Source organism: Cannabis sativa, chromosome 1 (assembly GCF_029168945.1).
Source record: "Cannabis sativa cultivar Pink pepper isolate KNU-18-1 chromosome 1, ASM2916894v1, whole genome shotgun sequence".
Lineage (NCBI taxonomy): Eukaryota > Viridiplantae > Streptophyta > Magnoliopsida > Rosales > Cannabaceae > Cannabis > Cannabis sativa.
The window spans coordinates 28,917,198-28,934,657 of NC_083601.1; the positions used below are offsets into that span (position 1 = coordinate 28,917,198).

At 37.9% G+C, this 17,460-nt stretch overlaps 3 protein-coding genes across 3 annotated transcripts; 1 reads left to right on the plus strand and 2 right to left on the minus strand.

Moving 5' to 3' along the window:
• Window positions 1-429: 429 nt before the first annotated feature.
• On the minus strand, window positions 430-1,911 carry LOC133033663 (uncharacterized). Its single transcript, XM_061108679.1, has one exon. It carries the CDS (start codon window positions 1,909-1,911, stop codon window positions 430-432), a length of 1,482 nt encoding a protein of 493 aa, XP_060964662.1.
• Window positions 1,912-9,225: 7,314 nt separating this feature from the next.
• On the plus strand, window positions 9,226-12,597 carry LOC115708168 (cyclic dof factor 3). The gene is made up of 2 exons (XM_030636379.2): window positions 9,226-9,627; window positions 10,425-12,597. The coding sequence occupies exons 1-2, from the start codon at window positions 9,493-9,495 to the stop codon at window positions 11,745-11,747; spliced, it is 1,458 nt and encodes a 485-aa protein (XP_030492239.2). The 5' UTR covers window positions 9,226-9,492; the 3' UTR covers window positions 11,748-12,597.
• A 914-nt stretch (window positions 12,598-13,511) lies between these two features.
• LOC115708103 (probable inactive leucine-rich repeat receptor-like protein kinase At3g03770) lies at window positions 13,512-17,460 on the minus strand. Its single transcript, XM_030636294.2, has 7 exons — window positions 15,888-17,460; window positions 15,645-15,775; window positions 15,005-15,245; window positions 14,429-14,631; window positions 14,288-14,334; window positions 14,084-14,195; window positions 13,512-13,989 (listed from the first exon to the last, which is right to left on the minus strand). Exons 1-7 carry the CDS (start codon window positions 17,260-17,262, stop codon window positions 13,741-13,743), a joined length of 2,358 nt encoding a protein of 785 aa, XP_030492154.2. The 5' UTR covers window positions 17,263-17,460; the 3' UTR covers window positions 13,512-13,740.

Genomic DNA, 17,460 nt, shown 5'->3' on the forward strand with positions numbered 1-17,460 from the left:
GTGTGTAGGTTTAGATGTAATAAAATGTGTAATTTGTATTTTTGGTGTAAAAATTTCTAAAAATTAAGATGTATTTTTTGATATTTTTTTTTAATTAAGTAGCTAATTTAAGCGTAGAAATTCAAATTTCTCTTTTATTATTATTCGTCGTCGAATTAAAATTTAATGGCTTAATATTTTTAAAATTAATATTTATAATTAACATATATATATATACGATCCTTATATATTTATATATTTATAGAGATAAATATACATGTAGTTGAAAAAAGATAAACCAATAATTGTTTTTTAATAAACCACTCCAAGCTAGCACCAGGGGAAAGGTATTGTGGTATGTGTGGGTGGGGGGCTATGGAATCCAATAATATAAATAAAAAAAAATATATATTTCTATTTTTTTTTTTTTTTTGAATAAGTGTTCTTTTATTAAAATGAGCAATCGCTCTCCAGGATAGACATAAAGTTCAAAGGAACACTGTTAATGGGAAACATACGTTCAGCTAAAGTAACAGAGTGCCGGGCAACATAGTGTGCAGCACAGTTCGCAGAACGCTTAACAAATGAAATCGAAACATTGAACAAATTTTTAAGGATATTTTTGCAATCATCAACCACCAATCCAAACGCAGAGACTAGAGTTTCTTCGCTCCGAATAGCTTCAACACAGACAAGGCTATCCGTCTCGATAATAGCCCGTGTGTAAGCATTGTCTTTGAGCCAGCTTAAAGCCTCCCTAATACCTATGCTTTCGGCCAGTTCAGGAGCCACCGAGCCATCCTTGATCCCTGCAAAAACAGAGACCAGATCACCATCTGAGTTTCTCACCACACATCCGAAGCCATGCTTGAAGGAGGAGGCAAAAATGGCCGCATCTACATTGAGCTTGATACCCGAAGACGGTTTTATCCACTGCTCCGCACCATCTCGCTCTTTAAGGGGAGACAACAAGGGTAGATTACCCTTTCCTTGAGCTTTTATCCATTGGTCAAGACTCAAATTTGCAAAAGCCACCACATCACTCACCCTTCTTACCCGCTGCTTCCACACCAGGTCGTTTCTTGCTGCCCATAAAGCCCAACACAACATTATTACTCGCCCCAACATCTCACTGGTGACAGAACTAGCAGTAGCTTCAAGCCACGACAGCAAAGAAGAGAAAGAGTCCCTTGCTACAGCAGCCAAACCAGCAACATTGAAGCAAGACCAAGCGAAATCGCAGGCCACCAGTAAGTGCCATTCAGTTTCAGCGAAGACATCGCACATAGGACAATTACTTTCCACCAATACCTTCTTGATACACAAGTTTCTTTTTGTTGCAAGGCAGTTTGAGGCCGCTCTCCAGACGAGATCTTTGGCTTTGGGAGGCACTTTGAGGGTCCACAAGATCTTCCAAAACTTATTGCTCACTGTGTTGGCCGAATGATGTTTTTGATCCTGGAATAAATTATATGCACTACGAACGGAGTAGAACCCGTTCTTCTCAGCAGCCCAATACCAGGAGTTGACGTCACCAGATTGGTCAATGGGTATTCCAAGGATGATAGCCGCATCAGTGGGGGAGAAAAAATCCTTCACAACATCACTATCCCAGCAGCGATTGTGGACTTGGAACAGGCTGTTAACAGTAAAATTCTCAAGTCCTTGAACCATAGGAACAGGGACAGAGTGATCCAAGCTAGGAAGCCAAGGATCGATAGTAATTTGAACTGAAGTACCAGGGCCGATTCTCTTCCTTAGGCCTAGCTTCACTGTATCTTTTGCAGCAAAAATACTACTCCAAATAAAGCTCGGATTCGATCCCAACTCAGCCGAGAGATAGTCACCATGGGGAAAGTATCTAGCTTTGAACACTTTACTAGCAAGGGAGTCTATGTTGAATAAGAGCCGCCAACCTTGCTTGCCAAGCATGGCTAGATTAAAGTCCCTCAATGTAACGCCCTAAATAATCAGGCACGCTACCCAAAATACTTATGAAACTCTAATCCCCTAATCGGGATTACTAATCAAAATAGCGCAGAATTTAAACTTTTATATTAAACAGAATGAAAATAAACTTGTAATATATTTAAACTTTCAAAATAGTTGGGATCCCAAAAATAATTACAAACTTATTACAAGTCTTTTCTTTCTAGCCGACCTAAGCGGCAAAACAGAATTCAAAAGTTCAACACTGATAGACCCTTAACCCGCTTGGTCTGATATGGCTTGAACATGTACATTCTTCGTTTTGCTCCTCAAACTCATGGTTGATCAACCGCTGACTTACCCTTTCCTGCACAGTAGAGCACCCGTGAGCCAAGCCCAGCAAGACAGTATAAATCATAACAAATATAATATGCTCATCATGCTATTTAAACAGTAATGCCATTCATATATGTCTGTGTGTCACAGACCTGCATGTCACACTCACATGCCTATTTATGTCTACGTGGCGTAGGCCTATGTGTTGCGCTCACACATCTATATATATCTACGTGGCGTAGACCTACGTGTTGCTCTCACACGTCTAATTACAATAAGGCCTTAGAATAGTTCATCTCGGTTCTAGGTACCGAGTCCAACTTGATTATGTCTTGACACATAACCCTTAATCTCAATATGTAACACATAATTATTAGTGTCACTGCACTATTTGTCTATTTGCTATAGACCTGCATGTTACACTCACATGCCTACTTATGTCTACGTGGCGTAGACCTACGTGTTGCGCTCACACATCTATATATATCTACGTGGCGTAGACCTACGTGTTGCTCTCACACGTCTAATTACAATAAGGCCTCAGTAGTGTTTACCTCGGTTCTGATTACCGAGCCTAACCTGGTTATGCCTTGCTCACATAACCCTATTCATGTATATACGTAATCCATGTATTACATTCTTTCGGTTGTTTATCCTGGTGATATATACCAGGTCTAACCCAGTTATGTCTTAAACACATAACTTCTAACATACATGCGTGTATTCAATATTTACTACAACATATATAATCTTAGGGTAATAACCCTAACTTGCATACTATGTAATCACGCATATAATACATTTCTATATACTTAGATGACATTTACTAAGAGTATCAACCCTGACTCATGCTTTCACTGGACTCATAATATTCTAGGGTAATAACCCTAGACCGCATTAAAATTAAACTCAAGGTACTAGCTTACCGAGTCTAGTTTAATTATGCCTTAAGCGCATAATTCATAATTCCAATATATAGATATATCCGACATGGCATATTATTACACAACATATATCACTAGGGTAATAACCCTAGGCTATTAAACCGCTCATGTTAGGGTAATAACCTTAATCCTGGTTGCAATTACTCACATATATCATATTCAACATAAGCGCCACCGCGCATACTCTACGTGCAAACTACTGTCTTACCTGTTGTCCCGCAATAACAGAGATTCCAAACCCCTGGGTGCTCCTGATCAGGTGCCGGTAATCCTAGTCACACAATCCGGGATTTCACAAATAGGGTTAATCCCCAATTTCACTTTCACAAAATATAAACATGGCATTCAAAACATAGATAATCAAATAGAGCTCGGAACGAGCTTTCCAAAGATATAAAGAACATCCCAAACGGAGTCCCGAGTCAAAAGTTATGGCCAAAACAAAATTGAGAAAAACAGAATTTCTCACTGCCAAATCTAGTCGCGACGGCCAAAAATCCCGTCGCGACGACTGGGTTTAGAACACCCAAAAACTCCATTTTTAAGGCCTAGAAAGGCTCACTTTACCATATATTCGAACCTCAACCAAATCAGAGAGTAAGAACACAAATTTCATGCTTAAATTTACCACAGAATATATGTCCAAAAATTAGATTAACAACACTCAAGTCAAGCTCAACACTTGAGCAACATTCAACCTAGAAATCAAGTCCATAACCATGAACATGAAAACCCCAAATACCTCATGCTTGAACACAACATTTTACAGATTTTAAAATCACATTTCAACACAAATCCAACCTCAAAAATTACCCCCAAGTCATACCAAGAGCAATCCACACTAATTCCTACTCAAACAAGCATGAGTTAACAAAATCACACCCATATCCAATTCATGCATACCAAGAACATCTAAAGCTTAAAAACTCACAATTCCATTTCAATTTCAGCAAAAATTCAAAGCATAAAACAGTAGGAATACTACCTCAATTCCAAGCTTAAAGATTCCACAACTTCAAAGCTCCCAACAATAACCAAATTCCAAGCAATTTCCACCAAGTCAAATTTGGAAAATCAAAGAGGGTTTGAGAAAAAGAGGGGTCGGCCAAGGAGGAAACAAATGCCAAAAAATTCATTTGTTTTTCCTCAAAATTCATCTTTTATTAAAGTAAATCAATAAAGGTCAAAAGACCATTTTGCCCCTAGGGCTATAAAACATGCATATACACTCACATGGGCAATTTAGCCATTTTATTCACACATAAATCCAATATAATTTCATATTATTCATCAATAATAAGAATGCCAATTATTTCAATCCCAAATGAATTTCGGGCCCGAACCCGGTTCGACCCGAAACACCCGGTTGTGACTATACCGCACCGACCTGTCAGAACACACCTGAAAAGACAACACAGTCATACTATACAATAATATAGTTCCATTAAGCACGTAATTAAATTAATTCCATCATTTTACCCTTCTCGGGTCATAATTACGAAAATACCCCTGGCTCACCAACGGGGTCTTAACATATAATTAATCAAATAAATCATATTAATTCACATATACTGAATTATATAATAATATAATTCCTCAATTATTCATAATTATCTAATTAGGGTTTTTGCTAATCCATTTCCTAATTCCAGGGTATTACACTCAAACTTCGAAACCCCATTCCACCATCATGTTTATGTTTAGTCATTCTATCCCAACTCATCCAAGTGATACCACTACCATTACCATTAGAGTTGTTTGATTTCCACCAAAAGCTCGCCATCATCCGCTCTATTTCGTTACAAGTGCCAATCGGGAAAAGAAATACGTTCATAGCATACGAAGGAAGAGATTGGACCACGGTCTTGATAAGAATCTCTTTCCCAGCCCGAGATAGAAAACGACCCTCCCAACTATTGATCCGCTTCCTCATTCTTTCTTCAAGGAACCCCAGAACAGAGTTCTTGTTTCGGCCCACTATACTTGGAAGCCCCAAGTACATACTGTCTTCCCCCGCTTCCTGGATATGCATCAAGTTACAAATGCTATTTCTGGTATTGGCCGAAGTATTGGAGCTGAAAAAAGCTGATGATTTGTGGAGATTTACTTTTTGACCAGATGCGCCTTCAAACGTTTGGAGAAGTTGTAAGACATGGCTGGCTTCTTCTTCTAGCAACTTTAAAACCCGTTATAAGTCTTGTAGCCTCATAGTGTCTAACTAAGGATGAGAATCCCTCTGCACAAACAATGAACAGGTAAGGTGATAGCGGACAACCTTGGCGGATACCTCGAGAAGGAACAATCGGTCCCATCTTTTGACCACTATTAATAACATGGTAGCGAACCGAATTCACACAACTAAGAGTCAAGTTTATCCACCGATCGCTGAACCCCATTACTCGAAGAATAGAATCAAGAAACCTCCATTCGACACGATCATAAGCTTTACTCATGTCGAGCTTGAGTGCCATATAGCCTTTTTTGCCATTAGTCTTCCTTTTCAGGTAATGCATTGCTTCAAACGCCACCGTAACATTATCTGATATTAATCTTCCAGCAACAAACGCACTCTGAGTTTCAGAGATAGTATGATTCAACACACCTTTCATTCTATTAGCCACCACCTTTGAGGCAATTTTGTAAAGAACGTTGCAAAGTGAAATCGGCCTCATGTCACTCATGTGTGATGGGTTCTTCTTCTTGGGAATAAGAACGATATGGGTATCGTTGATAGAGTCCGGAAACTTGCCTGTGACAAAAAAATCACGAACAAATTGGACTACATCCGCCCCAACAATGCTCCAATGCTTCTGATAAAAAGCCGGGGTCATACCGTCTGGCCCCGGAGACTTATCCGGATGCATTTGGAAGAGAGCTTTCCTAACTTCATCCTCCGAAATAGGCTCTAGCAGTTCATTATTCTGATCACAAGTAATGGTTGGACGGACCCCATTCAAGACCGAACTCAAGTTAATATTAGAAGACTGAAACAAATCCTGAAAGTACCCAGTGATAACATGTTGAAGGCCCGTTTCCCAATTCACCCAAACACCATTATTATCCATTAGTTGACTAAGGCTATTACTCCTCTTTCTTGAACTAGCAACTGAGTGGAAATACTTACTGTTTTTATCGCCCGAGTTTAGCCAAAACTGTTTTGATCTTTGCTTCCAAAAAGTTTCTCGTTGGGCAAGCACTTCGTCTAGTTTCTCCTTTCCTTCCTTGTGTTGTTGAACTGATACCGGATCACGGCCCCATTTTGAGTTACGAATTTGGCTTTTACAATGGTTGATTCGTTGACGAAAGTTTCCAGTGATATCTCTGCCCCACTTCCCAAGCATCTCCCCACATTTAAAAATTTTCTCTTGAATATTGGTGGAACCCGACCCTGTCCAGCAGCTTTCTATAATCTGCTTACATAAAGGTTCACGGATCCATGCGTTTTCAAAGCGGAAAGAATGATGAGTTGTTGTTGGAAAATTACCTTTAAGGATTAAAAGTAATGGGCAGTGGTCAGAAGAAGAGAGCTCCAAGTTGTACAGGATAGATTGGGGAAATAAAGACAGCCATTCGTTGGTGACCAATGTTTTGTCCAAACGTTCTTCAATCCAATCGGTGGTGTTTCTTCCTTTTTCCCAAGTGAACGGGTAACCCTCTAGAGCCATATCGATCAAATTACAGTCCATCAAAGCGTTGTTGAAAACGGTTATCAACTGGTCTGGATAGTTCCTTCCACCTTTCTTTTCCAATTGAGAACCCAAGTTATTCATGTCTCCCATAAGGCACCAAGGAAGATCATTATCTTCTTTTAAAGATCGAAAAAGGTTCCAAGTTTGGAATCGCAACTCTCTTCTCGGCTCTCCATAAATCCCAGTGAATCGCCAAGATGGAGTCCCCACCTTCTGAATCATGGCGTCAATGTGATTAGCAGAGAAGCCCTGGATTGTCACTTCATTTTCTTCTTTCCACAACAAGGCCAAACCCCCACTATGCCCATGGGCTTCTACTACAAAACAACCTTCATAACCCAAATGGGCTCTAATACTTTCCATCCTTAACTTATTGCATAAAGTTTCACAAAGAAAAAGCAAGTTGGGCTTCTTTTGGAATACAAGGTCCGATAAGAATTGTTTGGCCCGCGGGTTCCCAAGCCCACGGCAATTCCAACTCAAGCAACTCATAATTCTGGGCGGGCCTGGAAACCAGAACCCGCCAATAGCCCATTTTTTGAAAACCCCACACGATCTTGCTCCATTTCATCTACACTTCCAGAAGTAACCTTAGCTTGTGGGCCCATGGACACACCCACGTTTGAATCAGGTCTTCTTCTTTTTGAATCAATGATTGTAGTAATTGTGGAATCAAAAAAATTCCCATTATTATTGACATTTAAAGTCAAATCTTCTTCATTGACTCCCATGATATTTTCCCCATATTGATGCCTCTCATTCAGCAAGTTATTATTAATACCATATCCCAAAATATTGCCAGCCGATCCCACTGATTGCTCCTGAATCATAGGAGGCAAGTTGACTCCTCGTTCACCACTGCCACCGTGAGAAGCATGGCTCGACTCACCCCTTACCGCCGCCCCTGATCGGAGCCATTGTGCCCCAAAGGTGGAGTGTCTTCTCTGCGTCGACGCCCGCAGCTCCAAATTATAAGGCTTTTCTTGTAAGTGCAATGGTTTCAAGAAAAGCCTGGGACAAAACTTCTCTGCATGGCCTATTTTTCCACATATGAAACAAAAAGTTGGAAGCTTCTCATATTTAAAATTGACCCAATACCAGGAGGAATCATCATTGCTCACTTTCATTCTTCTCTTTATTGGTTTGTCGACATTGACCCGAACTCGGACTCTGAGAAAATCTCTCCAAACACCCACAAAATTATTAGGATCCGACTCTATAAATGTACCAATAAAGTTCCCGAGCGTCGTAACAACGCTAAGGGTCATATTACCCGATTGTAGATTGTGGAGTTGAACCCACATATCCATATGATTGATCTCCACCCGCCGTGGGTTGTCACCCTCCTTCAATCTTGTAAATATGAGAGGTTTGCGATCATATGTCCAAGGGCTTCCGTCTATAACTCTTTGTATGTCGATCTCATGGTAGAATTGAAAAAGAAAAAGATTCGGGTTGAGTTCTTTCACGTACATTCCCATCCCCAGCTGCCACAGGAAAGCCATCATATTCTGAAAAACGTTAAAATCTGAGACCCTCCCCGTCAACAGTTTACCCACCAAGCACCACCTAGTATCGATCACAATCTCTTCGGTCCTACTCACCGGAAGCCTTAACACCTCTTCCTCTTCCTCATCCAATCTAACAACTCCTGCTGTAGCCTCCATATCCCTCTCTAGATTACTGTTCGAAGCTATAATAAACTTACAAAAACAGAACAACAACTCTCAAATCCGAGAGACAGCAAAACGTATCAACAGATACGACCTTTACTCGTTTCATATAACTTAATACAATATAAAAATACAAATGCGCCTCGTCCAATCAACTGAAAAGGACAACAATATCTCACGATATTGACCCCGAAATACAAACGAAATATCGAGTAAAAGAAAAAAACAAACAAAACCATATATATTTCTATTAGTCATTAGTAGTCTCTAGTATTTTCGAGACGTGTTGTCTTTTAATTAATTAATAATATTTTTTAAAAATTATTATATTAAATTGTATGAATATAATTGCACTTATAATAATTTTAACACGTAAAAAGATGTTAAATATTACTAGTACCACTTAACATTTCTCATTTAAAAAAATATAATTTAAAGATGCTTTTATAAAAAAAAATATAAAAATTATATTATTATTATTTTGCTGGAAATTATTATTATTATTATTTGGGAGCAACATTAAGGTATCACTATTTTGAATTCAGCACTAGATGCATGTATATATTTTCAGTATTTGAAAAAACAATAATTTTATTCATATGATAGTCTAATATTATTGACATTTTTTCATAGTTTTTTTTTTTTTTTTTTTTTGCTAAGAAATTTTTTCATAAGATTATTACCATTGACATTTGGGAGCAATTAATTCCCTCTTATCCAAAATAAGACATATTTGATTATTTGACCCAATAGCCATAAATAGAAAATAAATGGCTTCTGTAAGGCTGTGTGTATGGTGGGGTAGGGGTATTAAAAAGTGGCAAAAATAAAAAAAGAAATAATAATAAAAAATAAAAAGTGGCCTTTTCATTCTCTGTTCCATTAGAGCCTTTTTGTGGAAAAAGCAAAAGTGTTAACCTGAAGTGAAAGCAAGCAAAAGCAATGTCACTCTCTCAATCTCAGCTCACAGATCCCGCCATTAAGCTCTTCGGAACCAATATTCCCTTACCGCCTTCCAACTCTTCTTCTGAGACCTCCCACTCCGACGACTCTCCGCTTTCTCAATCTCAATTCATGGTACCAATCACCTCTTCAGTATTTTTTTTCCATTTCCTTCTCAATACCAATTTGACTTATTATCTAAGATTTTATATGTTCTGATTATTTGATTGCTCAACACCTAAAACCATTTTTTTTTCTGTTATTTTTACTACTTTTGTTCTTTTTTTTTTTGGAATCTGGGGTTTCAAAGTGTTTATTTGCTCAAGAGCTTCTGCTTATTAGCAATTCAAATTAATTTGCTGTAACTATTTTTTGTGATGAGAGCCCATTCAAGTTCAAGTCATGTTCACATTACACTGGATTCATTTTTTTTAGTGAGATTAAATAGGGTTTGTAAGTGTTGCTAATTATAATTTTATCCTTAGTGGGTGTTAAGATTTTAGTTTGTACTTTTATATTAGCACCTGAAACTTGTAGAACAGTGGCTGATTAGGTGCACAAGAATGAGAACAAATTTACAGCTCAAAAGCCAAGGAATTAATTCCTAAGCCACTGGTTCAGACCTGCAATGGCAATGTGTGATGATGTTTGCTGAACTTGGTCGAAGTTTGCTTGGACAATTTAAGCATTAGAACCTTTTTCCACTAAGTAGTGCCACTTTTTTCTGTTAAGAAATGTCTGGTTAAATTAGGGACATGGGTAGCTTCTATGCTGTAAATGCTTTATTTTGTCATTTTTGGACATTCCCAATTTGTAGTTGATGCTGTTATTGAAGTTTGAAATACGAAGTATGCTTAGTCTAACATATCAAGCAGACAGAATCTTTTGGGGCAGAATGATATTTAGAAAACAATGAGTTCTTAAATTTTCAGGACGAATGTAGAGAAGAAGCAACAAAAGCAGAAGTAGAGGATACCGGAGAAAGGTGTTGTGAGCATGATAGTTTTTCAGACTCAGAGGGTAAAGGAAATAGTTACCAAAATCATGTCCAGGAGAATGAAGTAAACTGTAACCCTGTAGAAGACCAAAGGAGTGAAAGTGACCGAAGTAGCAAAGAGAAGATTTTGAAAAGGCCAGACAAGATTCTTCCGTGTCCTCGCTGTAACAGCTTGGGAACAAAGTTTTGCTACTTTAATAATTACAATGTTAATCAACCTAGGCATTTTTGCAAGAACTGCCAAAGATATTGGACAGCCGGGGGAACAATTAGAAATGTACCTGTGGGTGCTGGACGCCGTAGGAATAAGCATTCATCTTCACAGTTACATCAAGAAACAACAAATGATTCAGCAGCAGTAGTTACACAAGAAGACATCAATAATGCTACCAGCGATCAGTCTCCACCATCCAATAGATTTCCTGCCTCAGCCAGACTTGACAATGGGATGGCAGAAGGGTTAAAATTTAGTTCAGAGACTCCTTTGTGTGAATCTATGGAAACCAAGCTTAATATCGAAGACCATAAGAAAAGTGAAATAGAATCTGCTGCATTTGGAGATAGTTCGGAGGACCTATCCTTGTCCAGCAATTCCTTGAATGCCCATTCTTCACAAAATAGCAGTTGTTTTAGAAGAGAAGACGACAGTGCTGACCATAGACATCCAATGCAGTGTTATCCTGTTCCACAATGGGCTTATCCTTGGAACCCTGGTTGGAGTGTTATGATGGTCGGACAAAATGACAGCAATCCCAATCCTTCTAGTGTAGGTACCTTGCCCATGGTGTCGATTCCCGGTTTTTCAGCACCAAATACCCCATTTCCATTTCTCCCTGCCTCATATTGGGGTTACATGCCAAACTGGGACACCCAAAACTGGACTCAGCCAATTAATAGATACAGTGGTAACATGCCACCTTCATCTTCCACAATCAACACTAACTCTTCAAGTAATAGCTCAGCAATCTTGGGGAAACATTCAAGAGATACAAATATGCAGGCAGAAGAAAAAACAGGGCAGCGCCTTTGGGTACCAAAGACATTGAGGATTGACGACCCAGATGAGGCTGCAAAAAGTTCTATATGGTCTACGTTGGGTATTAAACCTGATAAGAATACACCTATCATAAGAGGTGGTATCTTTAAAGCCTTTCAACCCAAATCAGATGCCAATTCACGTTCATTGGATGCTGATCAGGTTTTACAGTCAAATCCGGCAGCTCTTTCTCGCTCTCATTCTTTCGAGGAGAGCACGTAAAACTCCTTTGTGACATGGGAGTTATTCCTGTGTTGTTTGGCTACCTGTCCTGGCCTTGTTGATTGTATGGATACATAGTGACATTGTTCTTTTTGTCACAGCTACAATCAACTTCAGTCAAGTTTTGAAGGCAAATGTGACAGAAGCTAAATAAAAGAACTATCAGATGTTTTTGGATCTTCATAAATAAATTGTAATCAACATCTTCTGTAATAATGGCTTCGGAGAAAACTGTTAGTGATTAAACAGAAGATGCAGTACATTACAATCACAGTTCACCTTTGACCAAGAAGATGGCTTAAATCTAAATGCCAATCAAGCACAGAAGGAGGAAGAAAGAATGGCAAGTCAGCTCATTTGGTCAACGAACTCAGAGACTACATAATTTGTGTTTCAAGTTGACTCCATGAGCTTAGGGAAAAGAAAGAAAAAAAAAAGATCTTCCAAACAAACTAAGGATATTTTGTGAATGGGTTTTCCACTCTATGCATCCTGACTTCTATCAGCTTAGATCAAAATAGTAGTTATAGTTTTTTCTTTACTTTTTTGTATCCAAAATTATAAATCATGTTTAATTCTTCACATGGTATCTCTCTTCCTCTCGCTGCTTTTCCAAAGGTTGTATTTTCATTGGATTGTCATCATTTGTTTCTGGCAAAAGATAACTACTGATTTTAGAGATAAAAGAAGGAATATGGTGTAGTATTAGTACCTATTAGTTATTACAACATAAAAGTTTTGCCTTTGGCAAGAATGAGAAGGTGTACGTAGATTTTAAGATAGGCTGCAGAAAGTTTGTTTAAAAAACTGCTGCACAACAAAGACTGTACTTCAAGTTCAGGTGTTCAAGTATTTTACTGTTTTTCTTTCTTTCTTTTTGCTTGATTTCTCTCACAAATTTGAGATTTACATATTTGGCGGACCTGACTATAAAGGGAACTCGATTAGTGTAGCACAGTTCTATGTACATATATTTATATTACTGAAAATGTGAGACAGTTCTGAGTAAAGAAAGATAAACATAAGGCCAGTTTTTGTCTCATCCTATTACTTTTTCCATTTCCCACAAGTTAACTTTCATAGTTTTTGCTTCTTACGTTTTCACATGGTTGAATGAAAATAGGTCCCACATTTTTGTTCTTTGCACTGTTTTTTCAGGGGATTCCTTTGTACTATGTGTTAACCTCAGTAGTCATTTAATTCTCACAATTCCAGCAAAGGAAGAAGGTTTCAAATTCTGTGTCTTAAAACAATATTAGCAGGTTGCAGCAGGCATGAATTAGTAGTAATTTTACATTGTTAAACTATGTGCTCGAGGAAAGGGCATTCTGCTTCTTTTGGTGGAATTCAATCTGAGTGGTATATGAAGGAAACCATTAGAACTTTGCGTGACTTATGTTTGGAAGTTAGATTTTTATGCAGACATGAAAAATTAAGTAAAAATGTTCCAAAAAAAGTATGAAAAATTAAAAAATAATATCAAATTTTTATGAAAAAATTTATTGAATAACTTTATTTCCCATACAATTATTTCACCTTGAGAACTTGATTTTTTTTTTTCAACACTTTCTTTTTTGTACATTATTATTCTTACCTCTTTCTTTCCTCACCGAAATCTAACTTCCAAACATAATTTTAACTCTTACATATTTCTCTAAGAAGGAATGACTACATCTACACTAATGACAATGTCTACAACATTTTGTTCATTAATTATGTCAGAAATTTGTTGTCAATAGTAAATTTGTTCTAAGCTTTCAAAAAAAAGGAAAAAAACTGTTCTATATTATGGAAGCCCTACACTTATCCCATGTATATATAAATAAATATAGAGCTAGATCATCAATTCACAGAGGGAAATAAAAAAAAGATATCACACCATTTAAAGAGCTTTACTTATACACTCAGTATAATCTACTGCTATTGGAGTCGGCACATAATTTACTGTTCTTTAGTTGATGGTAAGATTGCAAAGTTTGCAGTTGCCAATTTCTCAAGACAATGCGCCATGTGACTCTTGGCTGTTCATAGATTCCCCTCTCCCTGAATTCTGAACCTGAGCTGCGAATTGCAGAGTCCAAAGAATATCTTCGACGGAAGGCCTATCAGCGGGCTCACTCGACAGGCACCTCATACATATCTCCATCATTGTCATCAGTGATTCGTCGGAGCATTGTTTGTGCACTGCTGGATCAACGATGCTTCTTCTACCAGTATCGTCGGTTGCTATGCTTACTCTCAACTGCAATAGAGTAGAATAGTTATCAAACTTGTGCAAATTTATGGGGTTTGTTTTAGTCAGATGAATTTTATGGCTATATAAAGAAAACACTCACAAGATCTTTTAGAGAATCAACTTCCTTGTAGAACATGATAGGCCTTCCTAGAATGATCTCTAGTAAGATAATTCCTATGTCATAGACATCATTCTTATCCTCGTGTTTCACCCTTCAAAAGGACAGAAAAGATGTTAAACAAAGATGGAACATTAACATATAATTAACTGAACAAACTAAGACAAGACCTTTGAATGCTCTTACCTATCTTGACCACTTCCTTTTGTTGTGGAAGAAACTACATTACTCGCCTGAAAGGCACATAAAAGCAATTAGGAAAACAACTGCCACTGGGAAAAACAAAGTTATGTGTTCATATCAAAACTTTTAAGTTTCTTGCCATACCATTCCTCTGTTTTCAGCTAAAAGTGGAAGGTTATAGCTACTGATCTTCACATGAAGATTATGATCTAACATGACATTTGTTATTTTCAGATTATTTGAGTACACTCCAGGAACAATCCCGGTGTGCAGAAACTGAACGCCTTTTGCAACTCCAATAGCAGCTGCAATTCTCTGTGTCCAATTGAGTTTCAGTCCTTGAGTACCTGCCAAGCAAATTATGTAGCACAATCTCAATCTTTGCTTTTCTGTTAATTACTTAATATTATAGAAATCTCCAACTGAACTATGGAGTTAGTATTATAAATTTCATGCTGAGAAAGACAATCATAATATGTTGAGATTTATAGCACAAACTAAAATTTCTGAAGAACAAGTATCATTAACCAAGTTTTCAGCTCACAATATCCAAATCTGCCCTTATAGACTTTGCCAAAGGAGACTGAGTCCTTTCGGGTAACAGTAACACTCATCAAAAGGCTAAATATTGAATATTCTAGCAGGATTAGTATTGTATATTTTGTGGCGCTCTAAAACTAGGAGTTTCAGAAGTTGATTTGGAATGGGAAATGACTTTACCTGAGATGCAGTCTCTTAGAGTTCCATTGGGAGAGAACTCGAAGACGAGAAATATTCTGCTAACACCTGAATCATCAAGTTGGCACTCCAAGCAGTGTCCTAGAGCACTAATTAAATGGCAATGTCTTAGTTTCGAAATCATCTCAAGATCACGAGTATAGGCCTGTGGACTTCGCCTTCTTTTCATTTCCAAGCTTCTTATCGTTATGAGCGTTCCATCACAGAGCTTGCCCCTGTACAACTAGAGCAAAACTTTCTTGTAAGGCAGTAGAATCTTTCACAATACTCAGATAATTGAGCTGTTTATGGTGTTTTGATACTTAATAGGGTTATTGAGAATTTCTTACTCCCTTTAGGATTAAGAAATGAGTACCAAAACATTTGTTCATCAACAAAAAATGGCAAATTCATAACCAAATAGTATCAAAACACTGGCCAGCTCACAAATTCTGGGCCTATAAATCAATAGATACTCTTTAGGATATAAATAAATGACAAAGAAGTATGTTTGTATGCCTATTCTTAGTTGTTTATGAACTGTTCTAAATGTTGCAGAAATGTATTAATAATTACTTACTGTCATATATGAATATCTAGTGTAAAACAAAAACAAGACTATTCACTATGAAAATTGTCATACTTGACCATTTGGACTGTCCCCCATGAAAGCTGAATCATCGAAGTTATTAGTAGCTTCCATGAGCTCTTCCAAAGAGAAAGTTCTATAAGCAGGAAGCGAAGCTCCTAACTTCATAGTCTCCGATATATGTTCTGCACAAATCAAAATAAAAAGAAGAATCAACATAAAAAGGAGAAAGAAAAACAGTTGAAACTTGAAAGTAAAGCCTTTTCCAATTAATACCAAAAGAAAAGTACAACTTACTAGCATTTGAAAGTAGTTTGGCTGTGTTAACTGTTGAAACTCTCTCTGTAATCAACGTTGTTGTAGGTTTTTTAAGAGTGTACTTACCATACTTCTTCTTAACAAGCATTGAAACCACACCAACAACCGCTATTGCCCCAACTATCCCACCAGCCAAAGTGGGTGCCAGAACTGGTTTATTATTTGGAATCTTAGGCTTCTCTCTTCTTGGTATGACTTCCACAGCCAGAGCTTCCTTATGGCAGAACTCAACAGGGTGTTGCTGTCGTTGTTCCTGCTTATCATGATCACTCAACAAACAGTTCCCAGAATACAAAACGACACCGTCCTTAGGAGGCAAAACCAGACAAGAAGGTAACTTTCCCACCAAGTAATTTGAGGACATATTCACAAAATTAAGACCAGAACTACAAGTCATATTCTCAGAGAGCACTCCAGTAAACTTGTTCCCTGAAATATCAAGGTAAGAAATTGAAGGCATAGACAGCAAAGATGGCATGAATGGCCCTACGAACTCATTCATCGAAATGTCCAGCTTCTGTAACAAGTAAAAGGAGGTTATATTAGCAGAGATGCCTAAGCGAAACCTGTTCTTTCTGAGCTTAAGTATGACTAGTTTTCTGGGCAAAGATGGGAAATTTGGTCCAAACTGGTTGTCTTCAAGATCAAGAACCTGCAAGTTTGTTAATTTTCTAAAGTTGGGGATTGACCCAGATAATTTATTCTCTGATAGAGTGAGAACCCGGAGATTCCTCAAGCTCCCCAATGAATTTGGGAGAGACCCACTTAGCAAATTGTGCTTTAAACTAAGAACAGTCAACATTGGGAGTGAGTTGAGCCAAAATGGAACTGGCCCAGAAAAGTTATTGTGGTCGAGTACAATAGTCTGAAGATCTCTCAAATGGAGAAGCTGTGTGGGAATAGCGCCATGGATGTAGTTAGAGCTAATATTGAGAATCTCCAACGACGATAAATGGCCTATAGCACCAGGCAATGGTCCCCAAAGCCCGAGAGAAACCAAAGAGAGAACCTTCAAAGTGTTGAGCTTGGCCAGAGCAGTAAAGAAAGAATGTATGGAGAAGTCTTGAGACAGAGGAGGGAACTCATTGTTGCCGATAATGTGGAGCTGAGTTATGTCGTTCTCATAACAAACGACAGTGAAAAATGAGGTTGGTTCAATGTTGCAGAAGTCTGTGTCCTCGTTTTTCAAGCTGTTTAAAGCTGGGGGAAAGTTGAGATACTGTTGGATTCTGAGAAGGGATTGAGTCTGAGGAAGGTCAAGCTGGTTTGAAGGTTTGACTAGTAGAAAAGCCATTAACAGAGTAAGAAGAAAAAGAAGAGGAAAAAAGACTGGTTTTTCCATTGCCATTACCATTGGAAGAAAGTTGAGAAGACCCAAGTTAAAAAAAAAAAACCTTTCAGCTGTATTTCATTTAAGAATCACCGCTGTCATGCTTCCCTTTTCTGAGAAAGACTTTGGTTCTTGAGACGGCATTGGCATTGGCATTGTTAAATTATGTGGTCACAGAAAGAGTTCACGGGTTTGCTTAGAAAAAGAATGAGAAAACAGAGT

Excerpts from the sequence above, each read along its gene's own strand:
- LOC133033663 (XM_061108679.1), bottom strand. The coding sequence starts at position 1,911 with ATGCTTGGCAAGCAAGGTTGGCGGCTCTTATTCAACATAGACTCCCTT.
- LOC115708168 (XM_030636379.2), top strand. The coding sequence starts at position 9,493 with ATGTCACTCTCTCAATCTCAGCTCACAGATCCCGCCATTAAGCTCTTC. Across the intron at positions 9,628-10,424 it reads TTTCTCAATCTCAATTCATG|GACGAATGTAGAGAAGAAGC; the intron begins GTACCAATCACC and ends TTAAATTTTCAG.
- LOC115708103 (XM_030636294.2), bottom strand. The coding sequence starts at position 17,262 with ATGGTAATGGCAATGGAAAAACCAGTCTTTTTTCCTCTTCTTTTTCTT. Across the intron at positions 15,776-15,887 it reads CAAACTACTTTCAAATGCTA|AACATATATCGGAGACTATG; the intron begins GTAAGTTGTACT and ends TGATTTGTGCAG. Across the intron at positions 14,196-14,287 it reads AAAGGAAGTGGTCAAGATAG|GGTGAAACACGAGGATAAGA; the intron begins GTAAGAGCATTC and ends GTCCTTTTGAAG.